This window comes from Gopherus flavomarginatus, chromosome 5 (genome assembly GCF_025201925.1).
Source record: "Gopherus flavomarginatus isolate rGopFla2 chromosome 5, rGopFla2.mat.asm, whole genome shotgun sequence".
Taxonomy (NCBI): domain Eukaryota; kingdom Metazoa; phylum Chordata; order Testudines; family Testudinidae; genus Gopherus; species Gopherus flavomarginatus.
Genome location: NC_066621.1, coordinates 939,858 through 956,798, shown reverse-complemented (window position 1 = coordinate 956,798; position 16,941 = coordinate 939,858). Strand labels below are relative to the sequence as shown.

The 16,941-nt window shown below is 63.0% G+C and overlaps 1 protein-coding gene across 4 annotated transcripts in view; it reads right to left on the bottom strand.

Moving 5' to 3' along the window:
• Positions 1-16,941, bottom strand: part of KCTD13 (potassium channel tetramerization domain containing 13) — a 41,190-nt gene that overhangs the window by 2,901 nt on the left and 21,348 nt on the right. For 2 of the 4 annotated variants that reach the window (XM_050952385.1, XM_050952387.1), the window contains exons 2-5: positions 901-1,162; positions 579-748; positions 329-418; positions 113-165 (exon numbers count right to left, since the gene is read on the bottom strand). In XM_050952385.1, the coding sequence (XP_050808342.1) occupies positions 113-165; positions 329-418; positions 579-748; positions 901-1,162 (575 nt within the window). Of the gene's footprint in view, positions 1-112; positions 166-328; positions 419-578; positions 749-900; positions 1,239-1,557; positions 1,646-16,941 lie in introns of those variants that run through there. The other 2 variants (XM_050952386.1, XM_050952384.1) reach the window with 2 other exon arrangements.

Below are 16,941 nucleotides of genomic sequence, written 5' to 3'. Positions count from 1 at the left end.
GTGCTGCAGGGAGGGGGAGGGACACAGGCTGGGGGGGAGCTCACTTCTTCTCTAGCCCCAGCCTCTCCCAGCAGGAGGTGCTGCAGGGAGTGGGTCAGGAGTGTTGGATTACCTGGTATACGAATACTTGTTGTTACTTCTGTTATGCAACAATTTCACCACTGGCTGGAAAAAAACCGAGAGACAGGAAATGAGGCTGGATTCGTACAGGTCGCTCAGCGTAACTTCGTGCCAAAGGGGAAGGAGAAGGCTGGGAGGTGTCAGCGCAGAGGGTGATCTTGGGGGGGCTGGAAAGGCCAACAAGGGAGGACCTGCCCACTTGTCTCACCTTGGAGCAGCTGGAGATGATCTGCTGCTCCTCCTTGGGGGATGTCACCATGGGAATGAGACACAGAGGGTCATAGGCATCGATCTTTTGCTAGGATGAACAGAGATCAGCATGGTCACTGCAGCCTCCTGTTACCATGACTCCCCTAGTGACCCCATCCCCATGGCATAGCCCTGCCCCCAGGTGTCCCTACGCCCACAGCAGGAGAATCCCAGAGCCCTCAGTGACGCTGCCCCCACCGGGTCCCCACCTGCAGAGCGAGCTGGCAGTCCTCCACCAGACCCTGGATGAGGTAGTACCGTGCCTCGGACAGCACCTCCTCCAGCTCCCGCTGTGACTCGGGGAGCGAGACAGAGCCATCCCGCAGGTAGTTGAGGATGGTGCCGAAGTGACGGCCACTGCGGTCGATCAGGATCCAGCCTGAAGAGGGGAAGAGACAAAAGGATGTAAGGCCTCAACCAGCTGAGGGTGTGGTGGGGAGTAGGGCTGGAGCCCTGGGTATCGAGGGAGCTCCCGGCTACTGCAGCCTCAGCCTCTCCCATCAGGGGTGCTGCAGAGAGCAGAGCAGGTACCTTCGCTGTCAGTGAGCACTTCCATTCTCCCGCTGAACATGGCCTTGAGCATGGTGTCCTGCTTGGTGAGGGTCTGCACTGTGGTGTAGTGCAGGGACCCCCCCACGTTCAACTTCACGTACTTGCTGCTGGGATTCAAGGGCTTTAAGTCAAAGGTCACACCCACCGCTCCCCCTGTAGGCTGGTGCTGCGTGGGCACCACGGGGGCGCAGGCCTCGGGGGCTGGGAGCAGGGCTGTCGTGGCCTCGGCCGACATCTCCACCTGCACCAGGGAGGGACAGGAAAAGTGGAAGGGGATGAATCGAGATCCTCTCCCCATTATCCGGACCCCACTCCCCACTTACGCTCCCTGTGTCCAGCTTGGCTCACGTGACATTTGCCCCCGACCCCAGTTAGGCTGTGTCTACACTAGCACGTATGTCGCTCAAGGATGTGAAAAGACACCCCCCCGAGCGACATAAGTTTTGTCGGCATAAACACTTGTGTGCCCAGTGCCGCATCGGCGGGAGACACTTGCCCCTGACACCAGTACAGCTGCTTGTTGAGCTGCTTTTATTATGTCGGCAACATAACGTGACCCCACGTGCACTCCCACAGCCGCACGGCTGTCAGTGCAGCTGTGCTGCTGGGCGCGTGTAAGCGTAAACACGGCCTTACCGGGGTGTACACCCCTCCGCCGCAGAATCGGCCCCTCTGCTCAGGGGCTGATCCCTAGCTCTAGGAGATCTCTGCCCTTTGAGCCCCAACCCCACCCCCTCCCTGCCCTGTGATCCCCAACCCCACCCCCTGCCCATGGTCCCGCCCCCTCCCTGCCCTGTGACCCCCCCAACCCCACCCCCTGCCCATGGTCCCGCCCCCTCCCTGCCCTGTGACCCCCAACCCCACCCCCTGCCCATGGTCCCGCCCCCTCCCTGCCCTGTGACCCCCCCAACCCCACCCCCTGCCCATGGTCCCGCCCCCTCCCTGCCCTGTGACCCCCCCAACCCCACCCTCTGCCCATGGTCCCGCCCCCTCCCTGCCCTGTGACCCCCAACCCCACCCTCTGCCCATGGTCCCGCCCCCTCCCTGCCCTGTGACCCCCAACCCCACCCCCTGCCCATGGTCCCGCCCCCTCCCTGCCCTGTGACCCCCCCAACTCCACCCCCTGCCCATGGTCCCGCCCCCTCCCTGCCCTGTGACCCCCAACCCCACCCCCTGCCCATGGTCCCGCCCCCTCCCTGCCCTGTGACCCCCCCAACCCCACCCCCTGCCCATGGTCCCGCCCCCTCCCTGCCCTGTGACCCCCCCAACCCCACCCTCTGCCCATGGTCCCGCCCCCTCCCTGCCCTGTGACCCCCCCAACCCCACCCTCTGCCCATGGTCCCGCCCCCTCCCTGCCCTGTGACCCCCAACCCCACCCCCTGCCCATGGTCCCGCCCCTCCCTGCCCTGTGACCCCCAACCCCACCCTCTGCCCATGGTCCCGCCCCCTCCCTGCCCTGTGACCCCTGGCCCGCACCGCCCCTCTCACCTGCCCTGCCCGTCCCCTGCAGGGGGTGGGGCGAGGCCCGGCCCCTCCCTGCTCCCCCCACCCAGCTCCCAGCGCCGCCCGCCAGGCCAGTTCCTCGCCGCACTCAGCCAAAGAGACCCGCACCACGCATGCGCGCCGGGCCTGGCATGTTCATCCGGGTACCCGTCCGCGCCCCACCTCTAGCAGGCGAGTCCATTGATGCGCAGGGGGAAGACGGTCGCTGCGTTTCCGAGTCAGCGCATGCGCAGAACAATTAACTGGGTGGCCGGAGAAAGGAGCAGGGAGGTCTCCTGGCACGAAGGTCCTCCTGCTGCGCATGTGCAGAACGCAAAGCTAGGCGGCTGGAGCAAGGGAGCGCGCGCATGCGCATAACGTCATCAGGACTTCGAGAGAATGGTGCGCATGCTTATAACGTAGGAGATAAGGCGGGGCAACGGTATCAGTGGGCGCATGCGCATAACACAAGTGGGGTGGTACACTTGGAAAGCTGCCCGAGTCCCGTATGACGCATGCGCATTCTGTTTCCTGCGGTCCGCAAACGTTAGGGCCGTTGCCCACGTGTAGCGCGCGCTTTTCAAATGCGGTCGAGGCTGGGGGCAGGGCTGGCGAAGGAACAAAATGGTGGCCAAAGGCTCATGTGTAGGGATTGATCCTGGCTGGCAAACCACCAGATAGTTAATCCCTGCAACCCCCCGTTACCCCCCCGATCTTAACATGCCTGAGTAGAATGAAAAACATAGCACGTCACGCTTGCAAGCAGCGGGTGAGAAGCAGGGAGATAAGGAAGATCCTCCGCCAGTAAGAAACAAGTAAACAAGGCTGTGATTTATGCTGATTCATGCTGACAATGTAACTAGAAAGAATAAAAGGGCTGCCACGCCGGCTGACGGGGCGCCCTCCTTGAGCAAACAAGCTGTCTGTGTCTGGTTCCTTCCCGCATCTGGTGACCCCGACGTGATACCAGCCCTCCGTACCCACCGGCCGGCCGAGCCGTGGTGCACCACAGTGCGTCTTCGCACTCCCTTGTGAGTATGGGGGGGGATTTGTCCGTGCAACAGAAGGCTCATGCGAAAGAGCTGGTTCAATTACTCAAGGTAACCGGTCGCACAGCAGCATCGCAGCGACATGTGGAAAATTTACTCCATGTCATAGAGGTTAAATGCCCTTGGTACCCCGAGAGAGGATCTCTCGAGGTTTCCGATTGGCAGACTGTGGGTGAGCGATTCCTAAAAGAACCGCGAGCACCCATCCAGTACATTTTGCTGTGGCAGCATTGTGCAGAGGCAATCGGGCGTTTGCGAAAGGAGGCGCCCCCGCTTGCCTCTCCCACCCCTACCCCATCTCCATCCTATGTCACGGAACCTCAAACCCCCTGTCCTGCCCCTCGGGCGCAGGCGACGGCCCCCAGTCCTGCCCTTTTTGATTCGCCGTCGCCTCCCTCTCTTTCGTCCTCGCCGGCTCAGAGCGCGGTGCAAGCCGCTCTTCAGCAGGCAATGGCGATAGATGCCTCCCCCTTATTGGAGGAATGGGAGGGAGACCTCCCGGCCCTCTATCCCGTCACCTATGCCTTGAATGATGCCAGAGAGAACGTTGCTACACATCACCCGTTACCATTCAAGGTTATTAGGGAAATAAATAGCGGGGTCCGCCAATCCGGCCTCCGCTCCACTTACGTGGAGGGTCTCATTGAGGGGCTGGGTACAATCTATGTTATGATACCAACAGATTGGAAACACCTGTTCCGAATGATTTTATCTCCTGCCCAGTACTGTGTATGGGACAGTGAGTTCCGGGCTGCAGCATTGGCCTGCTCCTCTGCAGAGATCATCCCTGACCAGATTTATGGGTCGGGGCGGTTTGCAGAGGTGGATGCACAGTTGGTGCTCCCGGCAGAATCTTTCAAACGCACCGCACTTTCAGTCATGCGGGCGTTTCGTCGTATTCCCATGACTGGCAAACCCTTGTCGTTCTTCACTAGTATTAGACAAGGGTCCTCTGAGCCTTTTCACCAGTTTGTAGATAGATTAAAAGAAGCCACAGGCAGCCGACCTGGACTGGAATCTCTGAAAGAGACGCCGCAGGAGATTCCAGGGTGTAAGAGAACAGCCCTCCCAAGAGCAGAAGCATGTTGGAAATTCTGGACAAGCTGTATACAGGATAATCTCCCTTCCACCTCTCCCCCTCCTCTGAACATTATACACAGAAGTGGCCAGTCTGGACGTACCTGTGTAAGTATGAAAGGAGCTTCGGGCTTGGGGCATTAATATTTTCCTGAGTGATGTGGGAGCGTTCCCAACACTCTCCATTGTTGTTTTATTATTTTATTAATGAAGCTTTAAAATTCAGTCCTATGGTGTGTTTTCTTTATCTTCCCCCAGCGATCCTGTAGTGTCAGCCTGATCACCTGACACAAGGGATAGATTGGTAACAGAAATTTGTCACAGTTTGGTGAGCAATTAAGAAAGGGGGAGCACTGCAGAATTTACACCATCTATTTGTTTTACCCTTGTTATTTTGTGTTTGCTTTGCTTGGTACTGTTGGTGCTATATGTTGAAAATTGCATGAGTAAAAGTATGCCTTAATAGGATAAGAAAATGCTATTTGGTTTTGGTTCTGTTCTGTTTAACCGGTTACTGTTGTTTTTTTGCTCTGTATACATTTGGGCGTTAGGAGTGTGGGCGGAACTGAACCTCTCGTTCGTAATTCCTTGGGGTGGAAGCCATGAGTGCGAGGAAGCCCTGAGGTTGAATTGAGATCCTTCTGTCCCGTCCCCTGTAGCGGACAGTATATAGAAGTGGGAAAGTCTGACTTAGACTGTACTTCCCTCTGCGCTCTGTGTAATTTCTTTTTTCTGTTTAAGTGTCAGCAGACGGATGGGTGGACTCTAGGTAAACTCTCTAAAGGGGTTTGGATTTTTGTCCAGGTGGCAAGCCTCATGAAGGAGGACTCGGGTAGTCTTGTGAGTAAGAAGGTTTAAGGGATAAGACCAGGAGGGGTGGGGGCTAGTTAAGAAGCCCACCCTCCTAGCTAAACTGGTAGTGGAACAAGTTGGTGCCCATGGAAGGGACGGTTCAGCAAGAAAAGCAGGATCGGGCCCAGGCAGACAGGCAACAGAGAGAGAGATTGGAAAGCGGGTTGGAAAACTTTAAGGGTGTAGTGGAAGGAAGGAGTCAGTAAGTGTAAGCGTGGGGATTTCAAATACCCAGGACTTACTTGGCATGGTGATTTAAGTTGATAAAAGTGTCTGTTGGGAGACGAGCAAGTGATTTAAGGGAGAGTGAGAAGTTAACTCTGTAGTTGCTGGAGGAAACAGCAGTTGAACTTTGTAAAAATGCTAAAGAAAAAAGTTCTTGGTGTCTGCGAAATGTTTGTAAATAAATTTAGGCAAAGAAATTATTGGATTGCTATTATTTGGTTTGGCTATGAACAATTTAGTTAAATTAGCTGAAGAATGTATACAGTGTTATGTAATTGAAAACCTAGGCTGCTTATGAAACAAATATAAGAAAATATGGGGTAATTCCTCTGTTCTTGCCTGAAGTCAACAAGGGTATTTGTATATTTCAAGCGATGATTGTCTGCCCAGAAGGGGTGGGTAGACCTCTGTTTTTTTGTCTTTCAGATAATCAGAGAAAACTGATGCCAGCTGAACGGCATTCAACGTATCATGCATTTACTGGCACAACAGGAATTATGTTTTGTGTTCTATGTCCTGTCTTGTGGTGTTTGTCTCGTGGCCAAAATTGTTGTGTTTAATATTTTCATAGGATAGTCTAGCTAAAATTAAATAGAAGGGTTAAATGCAGATACTTGTTTTATTCAACTTTGGAATACACGGTGTTTGGATAAATCAGGAGAATGTGATACACTAAAGCCTAATGCATTTGCTTAAGTAAGAAAAAGAAGCCTCATTGGCCAAATTGTTAATTAAAGAAATTGTTGTTATAATTTGCATGCCAACGGTCTTTGAAAGCAAAGACATGAACAGTTAACCCACTCCCCATATTGTACATGGGATCTTTCTGGCTACCTCAAATTTCTAGCCAGAGGGCTGGGGATGGTGGAAGGCTATTGGACTAGAGGTTGAATTGAATGAACTCCTCAAAGTGGGTGTGCTTGTTCTAGCTCGTTGCTCCAAAGTTCTGTAATAAGGTTATTTTAGTAAAAGAGTATGTGTGACATATATTAAATAATAAGACTAATGTACTGTATAATGGCAATGTTTACGTGTTCGTTGTTGGGAAAAGGTGTATAGGTGAAAAGTGAAAGTTTCCTTTGCAGGTTAAAGGAAGCCAAAAAGGAAGAAGACAAAAAAGAACAGAATGAGTTAACTGAAAAGAAAAAAGTAGCTAGGAGACTGTAGATAAGACACTGTCTCCATTCAAGGACACTGCTCACAGCTAAGACTTGGCTAATAACCAAGGGAAGGGGGGTGGGGCTTAAATGTGCCCAAGCAGCTATGAGATCTGCAAAACACTGCCAGGCACTAATGACATGTGTTAAGTTTCTTTTCTCATGGGTAAAGAAGCGCTACCCAAAGACCGAATCAGCCCTTGCCTTCCCGGATGCCCTTCAACTAGCCCTGGCAGGCTTTGTGGGCTCCCTGTCCTATCATATTCAGAAAGATCCTCGCCTGCATGCCATTTGTCACATTCCCACTGTATTTCGTAATCTTTGCCAGCAAACCCCCATAATTGATGCGCTTACAGTATTTACAAATTGCTGCCTTCTGCTCCCGTTGGGGCGTTGTGCACACCTTTGGCATCCCCTATAATTTACAGGGCCAAGCTATCGTTGAGCGTGCGGACCGTACCCTCAAAACAGCTCTCCTCCAACAAAAAACAAAAGGGGGAATCCCGCCCACGCTGCCCGACAAGGAGGTGTGGTTAGCACATGTTCTTTATACAATCAATTATTTAAATCTTGTTTTTGATGGTGCCCATTATATCTCCCGTTTACAGAAACACTTTAGGTGCAAGGAAGAACTCCCCGCCCCTAAAGTAACGTATAGACAACTCCCTGGAACCACGTGGAGTGCCCCAGTCCCCTTGATTACCTGGGGGCGGGGGTACGCAGCCGTTAACATACCTAAGGGGCCTGTGTGGGTCCCAGCCCGTTACATCCGTCCGTGGAAAGAGGACCCCACAGGCGGCCCGCAGCATGGCGTGGCACCAGGGTCTTAACAATCCCATTCCTGATTTCAATTAGTTATTAACAACAACAGTTACGCTGTCTCAATAACGGCGCCGCAGTACTCCCAATGCACCAGTGACGTGGGTACAAACAAAGTTCCTCCCACAGCAAGCTGAGCGTCTGCTGGAACAGCAAGAAAAGGAGAAAACCCCAGAAAATTTGTTAACTGCCTTTATTGCTTGCCTAAATGCTAATTTTTGTGTGATGTTATGTATAATGCCTTGGCCACCTCCTTGGTTGGCATACCTGGCTTAATAATTAGTAATAGTAAAAATCTTAATTGGTTAGCTTGCTCAGCGGTTAAAGCTCTTAATGCCACGTCTATTGCAGTGGCATTGCTTAATGAGGAGCAAACAGAGCTGCGTCATGGAATTTTGCAAAATAGAGCTGCTATTGATTATCTTCTTTTGCTACATGACTATGGCTGTGAAAAAATTAATGATATGTGTTGTTTTAATATTTTTGATCACTCCCATGCTATTAATAATCAAATAGCTGTAATTAAAAATCTTACTGCTCAAACTCGAATTCACAATGACCCATTCTCCTCCTGGTGGGACTGGCTATCTAGCTGGCTACCAGGATGGGGTTGGTTACATCAGGTAATAACCTATGGAGGACTTTGCCTTTTGTTCCTTATACTCACCTGCTGTGGCGTTCAGTGTATTCCCTCCTTAATTTCATTGTGCACCCAAGGGTGCCCTTGGGCAAGAAAAAAACCTGCCCTTCCCTTCTAAAAAGTAAAGGGGGAGATGTAGGGATTGATCCTGGCTGGCAAACCACCAGATAGTTAATCCCTGCAACCCCCCGTTACCCCCCCGATCTTAACATGCCTGAGTAGAATGAAAAACATAGCACGTCACGCTTGCAAGCAGCGGGTGAGAAGCAGGGAGATAAGGAAGATCCTCCGCCAGTAAGAAACAAGTAAACAAGGCTGTGATTTATGCTGATTCATGCTGACAATGTAACTAGAAAGAATAAAAGGGCTGCCACGCCGGCTGACGGGGCGCCCTCCTTGAGCAAACAAGCTGTCTGTGTCTGGTTCCTTCCCGCACTCATGCTGAGGGGAAAGGAGACAGCTCCCAGCCCCCACGTCCCCAGTCAGGGTGACCCCCCCGGCTGGTCTCCCACTGCCGGACGTTGCCACACACCGGCCTGGCCCGGCCCAGGGAGAGAGACGCCGGCCTGGGGGAGAGAGACACCGGCCTGGCCCGGCCCAGGGAGAGAGACGCCGGCCTGGCCCGGCCTGGGGGAGAGAGACGCCGGCCTGGCCCGGCCCAGGGAGAGAGACGCCGGCCTGGGGGAGAGAGACGCCGGCCTGGGGGAGAGAGACGCCGGCCCGGCCCGGCCTGGGGGAGAGAGACGCCGGCCTGGGGGAGAGAGACGCCGGCCCGGCCCGGCCTGGGGGAGAGAGACGCCGGCCTGGGGGAGAGAGACGCCGGCCTGGCCCGGCCTGGGGGAGAGAGACGCCGGCCCGGCCCGGCCCAGGGAGAGAGACGCCGGCCCAGGGAGAGAGACGCCGGCCTGGCCCGGCCTGGGGGAGAGAGACGCCGGCCCGGCCCGGCCTGGGGGAGAGAGACGCCGGCCTGGGGGAGAGAGACGCCGGCCTGGCCCGGCCTGGGGGAGAGAGACGCCGGCCCGGCCTGGGGGAGAGAGACGCCGGCCCGGCCCGGCCCAGGGAGAGAGACGCCGGCCCAGGGAGAGAGACGCCGGCCTGGGAGAGAGAGACACCGGCCTGGCCCGGCCTGGGGGAGAGAGACGCCGGCCTGGGGGAGAGAGACGCCGGCCCGGCCTGGGGGAGAGAGACGCCGGCCCGGCCTGGGGGAGAGAAACGCCGGCCCGGCCCGGCCTGGGGGAGAGAGACGCCGGCCCGGCCCGGCCCAGGGAGAGAGACGCCGGCCCAGGGAGAGAGACGCCGGCCTGGGGGAGAGAGACACCGGCCTGGCCCGGCCTGGGGGAGAGAGACGCCGGCCTGGGGGAGAGAGACGCCGGCCTGGCCCGGCCTGGGGGAGAGAGACGCCGGCCCGGCCTGGGGGAGAGAGACGCCGGCCTGGGGGAGAGAGACGCCGGCCTGGCCCAGCCCAGGGAGAGAGACGCCGGCCCAGGGAGAGAGACGCCGGCCTGGGGGAGAGAGACACCGGCCTGGGGGAGAGAGACGCCGGCCCGGCCTGGGGGAGAGAGACGCCGGCCTGGCCCGGCCTGGGAGAGAGAGACGCCGGCCTGGCCCGGCCTGGGGGAGAGAGACGCCGGCCTGGGGGAGAGAGACGCCGGCCTGGCCCGGCCCAGGGAGAGAGACGCCGGCCCAGGGAGAGAGACGCCGGCCTGGGGGAGAGAGACACCGGCCTGGCCCGGCCTGGGGGAGAGAGACACCAGCCTGGCCCGGCCTGGGGGAGAGAGACGCCGGCCCGGCCCGGCCCAGGGAGAGAGACGCCGGCCTGGGGGAGAGAGACACCGGCCTGGCCCGGCCTGGGGGAGAGAGACGCCGGCCTGGGGGAGAGAGACACCGGCCTGGGGGACAGAGACACCGGCCTGGCCCGGCCTGGGGGACAGAGACGCCGGCCTGGGGGAGAGAGACGCCGGCCTGGGGGACAGAGAGACGCCGGTCTGGTCCAGCCCGGGGGAGAGAGACACCGGCCCGGCCCGGCCCGGGGGAGAGAGACGCCAGCCTGGGGGACAGAGAAACGCCAGCCCGGCCCAGGGAGAGAGACACCGGCCCAGCCCGGGGGAGACAGACGCCAACCTCGGGGACAGAGAGACGCCGGCCCGGCCCAGCCCGGGGGAGGGAGATGCCGGCCTGGGGGACAGAGAAACGCCAGCCCGGCCCAGGGAAAGAGACGCCGGCCCGGCCCGGGGGAGAGAGACGCCGGCCTGGGGGACAGAGAAACACCAGCCTGGCCCAGGGAGAGAGACGCCAGCCTCGGGGACAGAGAGACGCCGGCCCGGCCCAGCCCAGCCCGGGGGAGAGAGACACCAGCCTGGCCCTGAGGAGAGAGATGCTGGCCCGGCCCGGCCCGGGGGAGAGATACCCCGGCCCAGTCAAGGGGAGAGAGACCCCGGCCCGGCCCGGGGGAGAGAGACGCCGGCCTGCTGGGACAGAGAAACGCCAGCCCGGCCCAGGGAGAGAGACGCCGGCCCGGCCCGGGGGAGACAGACACCAGCCTCTGGGACAGAGAGACGCTGGCCCGGCCCAGCCCGGGGGAGAGAGATGCTGGCCTGGCTTGGCCCAGGGGAGAGAGACATCAGCCCAGGGCAGAGATAGATGTGGGCCTGGCCCGGGACAGAGAGAGATGCTGGCTCAGCCCGGGGCAGAGAGATGTCGGCCTGAGGGAGAGAGACCCAGAGGACAGACACTGAAGGGAGAGATGGTGCCAAGCCCAGCACTGCTGAGGGGAGAGATACTGCCCAGCACCGCCAACATCTGTGTCCAGTCATGGGGGAGACACCAACAGGGCATTATGGCCCTGCCCAGTCAGGGTACAGATGTCAGCCCGGCGGCACTACCAATAGCTTCCCTGCCCATTGAGGAAATAGATGCTAACTGGGTGTCAATGGCTCTGCCCAGCAAGGAGAGAAATGCCAGCCAGCTGCTGTCAGCAGCTCCCACATCCAGCGAGGGGAGAGATGCCAGCCCACCCACCACCATCATCAGTGACTAATCAGGGGCAGATGCCAACGTGGTATCATCTGTGAGAGGACAGAGGCTAAACACAGCGCTATCCTGGGCGACCAACTAGGGAATAGATGTGGTTCTGCCCTGATGGCCCAATAAGAGGACAGGTGCTAACACACTGCCATTCTGGGTGACCAATCAGGACAGACGCCAATGTAGAGTTGCCGTTGTCAGTCGGACGCTGTTCCAAGTGCTCAAGACAGGAAGAAACACCGACCTAGGGAAGACACACCAGTGCAGAACTGCTCCAGGCACCTATTGAGAAGATGGACCACAACACCAAGAAATCCTACCTAGTTACTGAAGTAACAGATACTAACCCAGTGGCATCCTGGGCCAGTCAAGGGACAGACACCATCATGGTACCACCACCACCATCTTGAGCAACCAGTCAAGGGAGACGTCAGTTGATCAGTGGGAGGAGTGACACCAAGCCAATGTCATCCTGGGTGAGCAGTCAGGGGGCAGACAATAATATGGAGCGAATCAGTTACCCAATTAGAGGGCAGAGGCTAACACAGAACAATCCGTGACAGATACCAACATGGTACTGCCCTGGTCAGCCAATGAGAGGACAGATGCCAATACAGTGCAGTCCTGGGCGATCAATCAGGGACCAGATGTCAATGTAATACTGCACAATTGACCAATGAGGTAAGAGACGGCAAAACAGCACTGTTTGGGGCAACCAATCAGGGACAGGTACCAATGTGATACCACCCCGGTCAGCCAAGGAGAAGACAGATGCCAACACAGTGCTGTCCTGGGTGACCAATTGGGGGCAGACGCCAGCGGGCACCACCCGGTCGCCCGAGGAGGCAGAAAATACGGCAGTGCCTCGGGGCGAGCAGTCGGGGGCAGGCGCCGGAAGGCACAGCCCGGTCGTCCGAGGAGGAGGCGGACACTGCAGGAGTGCCCCGGAATGAGCGGTAGGGGGGCAGGTGCCAGAGGGCACCGTCTGGTCGCTCAAGGAGGTGGACACTACGGCAGTGCCCCGGAGCGAGCGGGTGGGGCAGGCGCCGGCGGGCACCGCCCGGTCGCCCAAGGAGGCGACGGACACTGTGGCACTGCCCAGGGGAGAGCAGTCGCCCAAGGAGGAGACGGCAGACGCTGCAGCAGTGCCCCGGGGCAAGCGGTGGCCCGAGGAGGAGGTGGCGGACAGTGCAGTGGTGCCCTGGGACAAGCGGGCGCCCGAGGAGGATGCGGACTCTGTGGCAGTGCCCCGGGGTGAGCGGTCAGGGCTAGGCGCCGGCGGGCAGCACCCGGTTGCACGAGGAGGCGGACTCCACGGTGGTGCCCTGAGACAAACGGGCACCCGAGGAGGAGGCGGACACCGTGGCGGTGCCCGGGGCGAGCGGGCGCCCGAGGAGGCGGACACTGCAGCGGTGCCCCGGGGTGAGCGGCCACCCAAGGAAGAAGTGGATGCCACGGCAGTGCCTGCGGTGAGCGGTGGCCCGAGGAGGAGACAGACAATGCCCGGGCAAGCAGGCGCCTGAGGAGATGGCAGACACAGTGGCAGTGCCCCGGGGTGAGCGGGCGCCCGAGGAGGAGGTGGACGCCGCAGCGGTGCCCCGGGGTGAGCAGGCACCCGAGGAGGAGGTGGATGCCGCGGCGGTGCCTGCGGCAGGCGGTGGCCCGAGGAGGATACAGACAATGCGGTGCTGTCCCGGGCAAGCAGGCGCCCGAGAAGACGGCAGACACTGTGGCAGTGCCCTGGGGCAAGAGGTGGCCCAAGGAGGAGGCAGTGGACACTGCGGTGGCGCCCTGGGGCAAGCGGGCGCCCGAGGTGGAGGCAGACTCTGTGGCAGTGCCCCGGGGCGAGTGGTCAGGCGTAGGTGCCGGCGGGCACCACCCGGCTGCCTGAGGAGGCAGACTGTGTGGCGATGCCCCGGGGCAAGCGAGCACCCGAGGAGGAGGCGGACACTGTGGCGGTGCCCCGGGGTGAGCGGGTGCCCGAGGAGGAGGCGGACACTGTGGCGATGCCCCGGGGTGAGCGGGTGCCCGAGGAAGAGGCGGACACTGTGGCGGTGCCCCGGGGTGAGCGGGTGCCTGAGGAAGAGGCGGACAACGTGGCGGTGCCCGTGGTGGGTGGTGGCCAGAGCAGGAGACGGACAATGCGGCGGTGCCTCAGGAGAGCGGCCACCCAAGGAGGAGGCGGACGGTGCGGCGGTGCCCGGGGCAGGCGGTGGTCTGAGGACGAAACGGACGGTGCGGCAGTGCCCCAGAGCGGCTGGTGGCCCGAAGAGGAGATGAGCAGTGCCCAGTACGGGCGGTGGCCCGAGGAGGTGGGCGGTTCCTGGGGCGGGCGGTGGCCCGAGGAGATGAGCGGTGCCCGGTACGGGCGGTGGCCTGAGGAGGTGGGCGGTTCCTGGGGCGGGCGGTGGCCCGAGGAGGAGACGGGTAGTGGGGCGGTGGCCCGAGGAGGAGGTGGGCAGTGACCTGGGGCGGGCGGTGGCCCGAGGAGGAGACAGATGGTGTGGCAGTGTCCGGGGCAGGCGCTGGCCCAAGGAAGAGTTGGGTGTTGGGCGGGGGCCCGAGGAAGAGGCAGGTGGTGGGGCGGTGGCCCGAGGAGGAGGCGGGTGGTGCCCCGGGGTGGGCGGTGGCCCGAAGAGAAGGCGGGCGGTGCCCGGGGTGGGCAGTGGCCCGAAGAGAAGGCGGGCGGTGCCCGGGGTGGGCGGTGGCCCAAGGAGGTGGGCGGTGACCCGGGGTGGGTGGTGGCCCAAGGAGGAGGCGGGCGGTGACTGGGGGTGGGCGGTGGCCCGAGGAGGAGATGGGCGGTGCTCGGGGTGGGTGGTGGCCCGAGGAGGAGGCGGGTGGTGACTGGGGGTGGGCGGTGGGCTGAGGAGGAGGCGGGCAGTGCTCGGGGTGGGCGGTGGCCTGAGGAGGAGGCGGGTGGTGGGGCGGTAGCCCGAGGAGGTGGGCGGTGACTGGGGGAGGGCGGTGGCCCGAGGAGGAGTTGGGTGGTGGGGTGGTGGCCCGAGGAGGAGTCGGGTGGTGGGGCGGTGGCCCGAGGAGGTGGGCGGTGACTGGGGGCGGGCGGTGGCCCGAGGAGGAGTCGGGTGGTGGGGTGGGGACCCGAGGAGGTGGGCGGTGACCCGGGGTGGGTGGTGGCCCGAGGAGGAGTCAGGTGGTGGGGTGGGGGCCCGAGGAGGTGGGCGGTGACCCGGGGTGGGCGGTGGCCCGAGGAGGAGGCGGGTGGTGGGGCGGGGGCCCGAGGAGGAGTCGGGTGGTGGGGTGGGGGCCCGAGGAGGTGGGCGGTGACTGGGGGCGAGTGGGGGCCCGAGGAGGAGGCGGGTGGTGGGGTGGTGGCCCGAGGAGGAGTCGGGTGGTGGGGCGGTGGCCCGAGGAGGCGGGCGGTGACTGGGGGCGGGCGGTGGCCCGAGGAGGAGTCGGGTGGTGGGGTGGGGACCCGAGGAGGTGGGCGGTGACCCGGGGTGGGTGGTGGCCCGAGGAGGAGTCAGGTGGTGGGGTGGGGGCCCGAGGAGGTGGGCGGTGACCCGGGGTGGGCGGTGGCCCGAGGAGGAGGCGGGTGGTGGGGCGGGGGCCCGAGGAGGAGTCGGGTGGTGGGGTGGGGGCCCGAGGAGGTGGGCGGTGACTGGGGGCGAGTGGGGGCCCGAGGAGGAGGCGGGTGGTGGGGCGGGGGCCCGAGGAGTCGGGTGGTGACTGGGGGTGGGCGGGGCCCGAGGAGGTGGGCGGTGACCCGGGGCGGGCGGTGGCCCGAGGAGGTGGGTGGTGACCCGGGGCGGGTGGTGGCCCGAGGAGGAGGCGGGTGGTGGGGCGGGGGCCCGAGGAGGTGGGCGGTGACCCGGGGCGGGCGGTGGCCCGAGGAGGTGGGCGGTGACCCGGGGTGGGCGGTGGCCCGAGGAGGTGGGCGGTGGCCCGAGGAGGAGGCGGGTGGTGGGGCGGGGGCCCGAGGAGGTGGGCGGTGACCCGGGGTGGGTGGTGGCCCGAGGAGGAGTCAGGTGGTGGGGTGGGGGCCCGAGGAGGTGGGCGGTGACCCGGGGTGGGCGGTGGCCCGAGGAGGAGGCGGGTGGTGGGGCGGGGGCCCGAGGAGGAGTCGGGTGGTGGGGTGGGGGCCCGAGGAGGTGGGCGGTGACTGGGGGCGAGTGGGGGCCCGAGGAGGAGGCGGGTGGTGGGGCGGGGGCCCGAGGAGTCGGGTGGTGACTGGGGGTGGGCGGGGCCCGAGGAGGTGGGCGGTGACCCGGGGCGGGCGGTGGCCCAAGGAGGTGGGTGGTGACCCGGGGCGGGTGGTGGCCCGAGGAGGCGGGTGGTGGGGCGGGGGCCCGAGGAGGTGGGCGGTGACCCGGGGCGGACGGTGGCCCGAGGAGGTGGGCGGTGACCCGGGGTGGGCGGTGGCCCGAGGAGGTGGGCGGTGGCCCGAGGAGGAGGCGGGTGGTGGGGCGGGGGCCCGAGGAGGTGGGCGGTGACCCGGGGTGGGTGGTGGCCCGAGGAGGAGTCAGGTGGTGGGGTGGGGGCCCGAGGAGGTGGGCGGTGACCCGGGGTGGGCGGTGGCCCGAGGAGGAGGCGGGTGGTGGGGCGGGGGCCCGAGGAGGAGTCGGGTGGTGGGGTGGGGGCCCGAGGAGGTGGGCGGTGACTGGGGGCGAGTGGGGGCCCGAGGAGGAGGCGGGTGGTGGGGCGGGGGCCCGAGGAGGTGGGCGGTGACCCGGGGCGGGCGGTGGCCCGAGGTGGTGGGCGGTGACCCGGGGTGGGCGGTGGCCCGAGGAGGAGGCGGGTGGTGGGGCGGGGGCCCGAGGAGGTGGGCGGTGACCCGGGGTGGGCGGGGGCCCGAGGAGGTGGGCGGTGACTGGGGGTGGGCGGGGGCCCGAGGAGGTGGGCGGTGACCCGAGGAGGAGGCGGGTGGTGGGGCGGGGGCCCGAGGAGGTGGGCGGTGACCCGGGGTGGGCGGGGGCCCGAGGAGGTGGGCGGTGACTGGGGGTGGGCAGGGGCCCGAGGAGGTGGGCGGTGACCCGAGGAGGAGGCGGGTGGTGGGGCGGGGGCCCGAGGAGGTGGGCGGTGACCCGGGGCGGGCGGTGGCCCGAGGAGGTGGGTGGTGACCCGGGGCGGGTGGTGGCCCGAGGAGGAGGCGGGTGGTGGGGCGGGGGCCCGAGGAGGTGGGCGGTGACCCGGGGCGGGCGGTGGCCCGAGGTGGTGGGCGGTGACCCGGGGTGGGCGGGGGCCCGAGGAGGTGGGCGGTGACCCGGGGTGGGCGGGGGCCCGAGGAGGTGGGCGGTGACTGGGGGTGGGCAGGGGCCCGAGGAGGTGGGCGGTGACCCGAGGAGGAGGCGGGTGGTGGGGCGGGGGCCCGAGGAGGTGGGCGGTGACCGGGGGCGGGCGGGGGCCCGAGGAGGTGGGCGGGGCCCGAGGCGGGAGGGGGCGGGGCCCCGCCGGCGGTATCGGCCTTCGGGCTCTGTCGCTGTCTGCAAATCCAGTGCCTGAGGCCGGGGAAAGTAGTGAGTCACGTGACCACCTTGGGGTGGGCGTGGACAGTACGGATCACATGACTTCGGGCAGGGGGGGAGGGCGGCCGTGTCACGTGGCTGGGGCCTGGCTCGGCGCCGGGCGCTCATGTGACGCAGGGAGCGGGGGTTCCGGGTCGGGGGAGGATCACGTGGCGGGGCCGGGGTGAATGTGCCGGGCGGCCGGGAGCGCGCGGGGCCTGGAGCGAGCG